The sequence below is a fragment of the Otolemur garnettii genome, unplaced genomic scaffold, assembly GCF_000181295.1.
Source record: "Otolemur garnettii isolate 467f Iridium unplaced genomic scaffold, OtoGar3 scaffold00073, whole genome shotgun sequence".
In the NCBI taxonomy this organism is placed as follows: Eukaryota; Metazoa; Chordata; class Mammalia; order Primates; family Galagidae; genus Otolemur; species Otolemur garnettii.
In genome coordinates this window covers 2,594,578-2,603,013 of record NW_003852468.1, presented here as the reverse complement: position 1 = coordinate 2,603,013, position 8,436 = coordinate 2,594,578, and the positions used below count along the sequence as shown (strand labels likewise).

The window sequence follows — 8,436 nt, the reverse complement described above, 5'->3', positions numbered from 1 at the left end:
TGAGGCAGGAGACTCGCTTGAGCCCAGGAGTTGGAGGTTGCTGTGAGCTGTGATGCCACAGCACTCTGCCCAGGGCGACAGCTTGAGGCTCTGTCTCAAAAAAAAAAAAAAAAAAAGCATGGTGTGTTGAGTTACCTTTATTCCCACCTCTTCCACCTTATTCTCCACAATGAGATTCTGGGCAATGTGTACCTTCCTCTTGGCCCTGGACCTGCCAAGTTGGCACTCTAAGAGCAAATACTAGTAATAATAACTTCAGTGTGCTAGCAGCCCTGAGAGATTATAGGTAAGTCAGTCATCAAAGGTGGGAGGAAGGGATGGAAAAAAGGAAAGAAAAGCAGAAAATATTCCATGAAACTAGAAGTGCTTTCTTCACACTTCACTACCACTTATATCTAAAGAAGCAGAACCACAGGTCTATAAGGGGACCAGCCAGATAGAGGTGTGTGGGCAAATCATTCCTTCAGTTATTCCATCATTTACCAAGCCAGAGTCAGTGCTGTGCACTGTGGGGCAAACACAAGTATCTCAGAATCATGGAGATGGGCTTCAGAATTTCATAGGTCAATTTAATCCCTCCTTTAACATTCGAGGAATCAACAGTTATATCCCAATTTTTCATTCTACCAAGTGAAGGGAGTTAACATCTGTCTATTCTCTCCTGCCATCATCATTTCATAAAACAAATGATGTTTTATACCAAAAAATCCAAACAACAAAACAGAATAATATAAAGTCTATTAAATTGAAATTTGACATCTATAGAAGGTCCCTATATTTATTTTTCTCATTTCCAATGGACCATAATACACTTCTCCAAAGACAAGCACTGATTCAGACCAAATCATCAGTCTGCAAATAAGAACACTGATGTGGAGTTATCCGTCAAAAGCAGTACAGTCTGTCAGCTGCAGAGCTGGGTCTAGAACTCAGGTAGCTTAACTTCCAGTTGGTGGTTTTTACCATATTATGCTGTTTCCTTGTTTTTGTTTCATAAAAAGCACAAGTTTTGTTGTTTAAATCTTAAAACATCCACAGGAACATTGGGTGCACTAAGGTTAGGATGTGATGAGGCACTAACACTCCTAAGGAGGGAGAGGTCGTTTGCAGCCAAAAGAAATAAAGAAGGTTGTAGGGCAGAGCATTTTCACCAAACTCAAAGAGTATCTAGACAGATAAAGATAAAAAGGAAGGGCACTCTTGGGAAAGGCAACAGTACACATATAAAAGTAAGGCAGCTACACCTTGAGGAAACAGCAGAAATCTAACTTGATTGCTTGTGCATGTGTGATGGGAAATAACAGAAAATCAGCCTAGAAATGGAGCTGGTGATTAGCCACAGAGGCCCTTACTGAGAAGACTTGGGATTTGGGGCCTGACTCCCTAAGCACTGAAGAGTCACTAATGCAGTCAGTGCTGTGGTTCAGCAAGACCCATCCAGCAATAGCGTCTGGGCTGGTGTGTGAGATAGTAAACTTGCAGTCCAGGTGAACTAATTGTATATGTTTACGGAATACAGTGTGATTATCTGATTTATATTTAGTAATTGGAAGATGTCACAGAGTCCACGTTAGGGGGAGCAGAAACAGAATGGGAAAAGAATATTCTGTTGGTAAAAGCAACAGTTTCCTAGCATTGCCTGTGGGGAGAGCTGGGTGTCCAGCCTAAGTGACAAGATGGAAATCAGGAGGAACATGGGCTTTAATGATGGGCTGGGCAGAGTCGCAAATAAACAGTGTAGTGTGGTATATTTTGTTTACAAAAACACCATATTTTCACCTCTCAACTGTGGACTTGCTGAAAATGTATCATTCTAGAATACTGTGGGATACAAAAAATAGTTTACAGACATGAATGCTCTAGTAATTTTCAAGCCTTGAAAATCACATGTCAACTAACTCAGTTTGATCACAACAAATTGCTCCTAATCTGTATTAAAAATTCTGCAGGGCAAAAAGAGGGGTAAATTAGAATTCACGGGCTATCAGAGACATTGAAAAGGCTAAAGCTGATATTTCATTTTCTAGAAGAAGAAATTAAAGCCCAATTATTATGAAAGTCATGTGAACTTGCTCAGAGCAATTTAAGTAGCTCGTAGGAAATTTAAGACTGCAACACAGATCTCCAAATGTGTAGCCCATTGCTAACTGTGGAATTAGGACACTGTCTTCCCTCAGGAGGACTGAGTACCATTTCATTTCAAGGACATTTTTCTCTATTATCTTTTCTTCACCGTCTTCCTATAAACAAATGTTGGAAAACATTGAGGACTTTCTTCCTCTTAACTCTCCCATGCACTTCCTAACCACATTCCCTTAAAAAGAAATAGATAAGTTCACAGAATGGGAGAAAATATTTGCAAACTATACATCCAACAAAGGACAAACATCCAGACCCTATAAGGAAATCACACAAACCAGCAAGAAGAGAATAAATAACCCCATTAAAATGTGGGCAAAAGACAAGAACAGAAGCTTTTCTAAAGAAGATAGACAAAATGGTCACTGGGTACAGTGGCTCACACCTGTAAATGCAGCACTGTGAGAGACCAATGTGGGTGGATTGCCTGTGCTCAGAAGTTTGAGACCAGCCTGAGCCAGAGCAAGACCTCCTCTCTAAAAATAGCCGAGTGTTGTAATGGGCGCCTGTCGTCCCAGCTACTTGGGAGACTAATGCAAGAGAATCGTTTAAGCCCCAGAGTTTGAGGTTGCTGTGAGCTGTGATTCCATAGCACTCTACTGAGGGTCAAAAAGTGAGATTCTGTCTCAAAAAAACAAAACAAAAAAAAAAGTCTTCTCTTCTTCAATCTTTACAAAAAAAGTAATTTGGAAATGACTGCTGTTTTCTTGTTTTCATCAGCTCTTTTCTGCCTATAAAACCAACCTCTTCTGTTCAGCTCACCAGAACACTAAAAACAAAAAATCCAATTAATGAAAAGAAAGAAGATAGACAATGGCCAAAAAACATATGAAAAAATGCTAACATCACTAATCATTAGGGAAATGCAAATTAAAATCTCAGTGAGATACTACTTACCCCTGTCAGAATGGTCATTACTAAAAAGTCAAAAGGCAATAGATGTTGGTTTGTATGTGATGAAAAAGGAACATTTACATACTGCTGGTTGGAAGGTAAATTAGTACAACTTCTACGGAAAACAGTGTGGAGACTCCTCACAGTACTAAAAGTAGACCTACCATTTAGTCCAGCAATCCCACTACTGCACATCCACCCAAAGGAAAATAAGTAATTTTATTAAAAAGACACACATGTATTCATATGTTTATCAGCACAATTCACAATTGCAAAGATAAAGAAAATGTGGTGTCTATGCACACACACACACACACACAGGAATGCTACTCAGCCATAAAAAAGAATGATAACGTCTTCTGTAGTAACTTGAATGGAACTAGAGGGTATTATCCTAAGTGAAGTATCTCAAGAACAGAAAACAAATATTGCATATACTCATTCATAAGGGGAAGCTAAATAATGGATATATCTGAAGTGGTGGGATGGACTTCAGAGACTCAGAGGGGAAGGAAGGGGGATGAGGGATCAAAAATTACCTACTGGGTGCAACATACATTAATTTGGATGATGGGCACACTAAAAGCCCTGACTTCACCACTATACAATTCATCCATGTAACAAAAAACAAACAAACAAACAAAAAAGACAGGGCAGGGCCTGTGGCTCAAAGGAGTAGGATGCTGGCCCTATATGCTAGAGGTGGCAGGTTCGAACCCAGCCCTGGCCAAAAACTGAAAAAAAAAATGCCATATCCCATAAATTTATTTTTATTTTTTTGGCAGTTTTTGGCCGTGGCTGGGTTTGAACCCACCACCTCCAGTATATGGGGCTGGTGCCCTACTCCTTTGAGCCACAGCACTGCCCCCCCAATCTATTGATATAAAAATAAATAAATAAATGCTTGAGGTTGGGAATAAAAAAGAAACAATAGTGAAAATCAACAAAATTTGATTCCTTGGTTGAAGCAAAAGAACCTATGCTGACAAGTGGAAAGGGGTTGGTGAGGGGAGAGGAGATAAATAAACAATGCACAAATCCATGCGCTACTTTTATGTGTCCATAGTAATGTGTATTCAAACATGTTGCAGTTGAGTGTCAACTAAGATAAAACAGCAATAATAAGTCAACCGACAATGGGGTTGATATTAAACCTTTAAAAAAACAGATAAAGTAAATAATTTTCCACATTGATTCTTCTCATTCCAGAACATCAAAAAAATAAAAACACAGTAACAGGTGGATACAACCCACAAAAAAAAAAAAAAAAAAGAACAATTTATGTTGCCTGGCATCTTTGGGACAAATCTGAAAATTATTGTTAGGTAATAACTCTGACCTATCAGATGCAGACTTCAGGTTCCCAGGGGAAAGACATGAGTTATTTGGTATTATCAGAAGGTGCTGTATTATATTAAATCACACCTCCATAGCCAAAGAGAATGTTAAATACTCATGCTTATTAATTTATCTAGGGATTAGGAGCTTGTTAAATGGGCAAAAGCTGTCATCTTGATCCCAAAATGGGCAGAATTGAGTATGACGCATCTATTTTTGAATGTCAGCAAATCATGAGTTCACCAACGTGACAGGAAGACAGAGGGATCAAAGTAGGTACCTATTGCTTATAATCTCTTCAGGAGCCAATTCAGCTTCTCCAGTTTCCAACAATCCATTTTTTTCCTTGATGAGAAATTTATTCTTTTAAATTTCCTCTATGCCCTACTCTCCTTCCCACTTGTGCAGACCCAGTATGGAACAATCAACATGGCTGACTGCTATAAACTGGATGCCAGGTTGGTGTCTGTGAGTTTAAGCATGTCCCCTCATCTAGTCCTCATGTACCTCTCAGAGCCAGGCACACTTTTTCAAACCAGGAAATATAAGTTGAAAGATATCAAGAAATTTGCTGAAGGTCATTCAGTTTGTCAGCAGAAAGGTCAGAAACCAACCAGATATATCTTCTGCGAAATTTCATGGTCTCTCTCTCTTTTTTTTTTTTTTTTTTTTTAGATAGAGTCTCACACTATTGCCCTAGGTAGAGTGAGGTGACATCATCATAGCTCACAGCAACTTCAAATTCTTGGGCTCAAGCAATCCACTTGCCTCAGCCTCCTGAGTAGTTGGGACTACAGGCACCTGCCACAACAGGTGGCTACTTTTTCTATTTTTAGTAGAGACAGGGTAGAGTGGAGAGTCTTGCTCAGGCTGTTCTTGAACTCCTGAGCTCAGATGATCCACCTGCCTTGGCTTCCCAGAGTGCTGGGATTACAGACATGAGCCACCACATTCAGTCAAATTTTATAGTCTTATCTGTGTGTCATCCTGCTCCCACCCCAGCCCAGAGGTACACAAAATATTTACTCATACGCTGGAACACTACCTATAAGAGAAGGTAGAGGAAGTGAAAAGAATTTCAGGTACCCACCTTTGTTCCCCTTCCATTGTCAAAGTGAGCTATAGCTTTCTAGTTTCAACTTGAGTTGAACAATGATGACTTTCTTGTCCTTTCTTACTGATCTCAGTGAGGCAATAGAATGATCATTCTTCACTGTTCTAGTTTGTTCTACAAACTAAATTCTAAAGTTGGAATATTTCTTATCTCATCACTGCTTTCATGAGAAACTAATCATTATTAATAAAATGATGGCTGATAAAGTCTTAGAAAAATCTAATCAGTTGTTCAAAGAACTTAGAATCTTCTGAACCAGAGCTCATCCTAAGATTCCAGCTGCTGCAAAAGTCAGGACTATATTGCTGCTATATCTTTTATCAGAGCTTGAAAAATCTTGATTAGTAAAGTTTTCTGTATGGCCTGTCTATGACCTCTGCAATTTTATTACCTAAGGAAGAGTTTCCATAAGGTTTAATAATTTTTAAACAGCACCCAAAGCTCTTCTACTTTGGATCAAATGTGGTATCCACAAAGAAAATCTGAAGTTGGGAACACTTTTAAGCTTCTGGGGAAGTCTGATAATGATATATAATATTTAATATTTACTGGACTAAGGGCTTTTTTAATGTCACCTTCCTCTGAAAGTGAGGGCTATCTAAGAAATTTTATCCAGATGGAGCATGAAAGACAGAAATACTCTTTCTAAATGAGCCAATGATAACATAACTCATCTCAATGAGGCAATAGAACGATCATTCTTCACTGCTTTCATCATAAGAACTTGACAAATAATTACTATATGAATGTTTTCTTCTATTGCTTTCATTGCCAGAGCACAAAGCAGAGAATCCAATACCAAAGAGGTTGGATAGAACAGTATAAGTTCATTTTGCTTTAAGCAATAAAGTAAATAAAGATTTTCAAGAAAGGTATTCTAAACAAACAAAATTCTCTTTGTTTCAGAAAAGATTCACTGCAGGATCGTTTTAGTTAGACAGTTTGTCAAAAGATTAAATACAATCTAATCTACAAAAAATAGAATCCATGTGCCTATCCATAGGATCCGAATTTTAGGGAAATTTGTAAAGTGAGCTCACTTAGAAAGCCACCTTGCCACTCTTCTCAAAAAAGAACAATGTTTAGAATAATTCCAGACTTGACTTCTCCCTTCCCCCTCCTGCAATACACATTTCTCCTGTGTTCTCCTCAAAAAAAAAAAAAAAAAAAAAAAGTGTCAACTTTCCCAGGAAATATTCCCTTATTCACTGAACCAACCCTGTTCACATCTCTGTCATTGAATTATTCCACTGTACTATCATGACTGTATTTATGTGTTGTGTGTTCAACTAAAACTCTTCCTAATGGAGAAATGCATCTTAATCAGCTCCTGTTTCTCTGCTAACCCTGGGACATAGCAAGTTCTCAATAAATATTCATGGAATGAATGCACATATTGTAGACATAAAAAGTACATATCTCAGGAGGCGGCTGGTGTTCATATGGATATAAATTTAAGCTGAAAGTGTAAATGGAAGTGATGGGTCTTAAATAGAGTTTGGAAGATTTGATGACTTTGATGTAGCTGGTGGGGGGATGTACAGAAACTGCAAATAAGAGAGAAGGCATCAGTCAAGCTCCACTACTCGCAAAGAACTTCCAAATGATGGGGGTCACTTGCCATGATGTAGCAGAGATCATGATCACATGTGCAAGCACAGAGAACTTGAAAATAACTTAGGAGGTTTGGTCCTCTTGGTCCAGGTCTCTCTCTGATCTAAATCTGGACTACGTGAACTGCTGCTAGGCATGCCCCATTGTCATCACCAGTGTCCAGTGTGCACTGCAAGATTGATGTCTGTCATTCCAACTCTTCAGTGCCATCTAGAAGGACTAAGCTTTTCTTGCCAAAAGCAAGAATAAACCCCTCTAAAAGCAGATGCATCAGGAGAATTTTGAGGGCAACCTCTTACCTGCTGGTTCTGATAGGCCGTGACCGTGGTGAACACAGTCTCAGGAAAGTTGAATGTTTTCACCCCATCCCCAATAGGGACAGGCTTGGTGGGTGAAAGGTCACTGCTGAAATCCTTGCGAATCACGTGGACTCGAGGCTGGTATTTGTGCATAGAGTGCAGAATGATCTGAAATGAGAAAGGGAGTGAAGCTAGGCTGGGCTTTAAGGCCCCTACATTTTTTTCAAGCACTTAATGCAAAATAAATCACAGGATGGAAGCATTACAGCAAGAGCATAACTGGGGGTAGAAGGTACAGAAACTGGAAAGCAGTTTACATGCCCATGGCGGGAAGGACCTCGTGATTGGAGAGCCCTGCACAGAACTGCATGGCAGGTGTTCTTATCATGGATAGTACACGTCATGTTTCTTTTAATTGGATCAATGCTGAATGGAACCCAAAGGTCTCAGGACCTCTGCTATGTGACAAATTGTTCTTCAGCCTGGGTTCACACTGTCTTAAATTCCACACCTCATTATTTGCATGCATTATTGAATTTATGAACATTCTTTTGTGTCCTACAAGAGTGAATTGTAAATGCATGTTCTCACTCGCTCAGAAAATCCTCATTTCCTTGAAGATAAGAGCTACAGCTTTAGCTTCTTCAATCTTCCCCTAGTACTAAGTATGAATCCTGGCACTCAGTGAGAATTCAGTGCACAATTCACTGTCAAAGATAAATTAATAACATCAGGTGCTCCAATTATACCTGGAAAGTCTTAAGACAGTCCTCTCTTACAAATTCATAAATTTCTTGACATATCAGCCAAAACTATCATTTGCTTGTTTCCTCTAGTTTATTGCCTCATGAGTTATATCCTACCGAAAGGTGTGATTTCTTTTACCATTGTTTAATTTGTCTTGTGTTTCTGTCTTGCCTCCCTAACCAGACTGTAAGTCCCTGGAGCACAAGGACTGTGTCTGATAAACATGAGCTGATGCATAGCAGATGTTTGCTAAATGTTAGATTTGTAATAAATGAAATTTAACTGGGAAAA

General features: G+C 39.0%; 1 protein-coding gene across 1 annotated transcript in view; it reads right to left on the bottom strand.

Annotated features, from left to right (window-relative positions):
* TBX15 (T-box 15) overlaps nt 1-8,436 on the bottom strand; it is a 124,699-nt gene that overhangs the window by 51,470 nt on the left and 64,793 nt on the right. Inside the window, exon 5 of the mRNA XM_003793815.1 lies at nt 7,399-7,566. Within this exon, the coding sequence (XP_003793863.2) occupies nt 7,399-7,566 (168 nt within the window). The remainder of the gene's footprint in view (nt 1-7,398; nt 7,567-8,436) is intronic.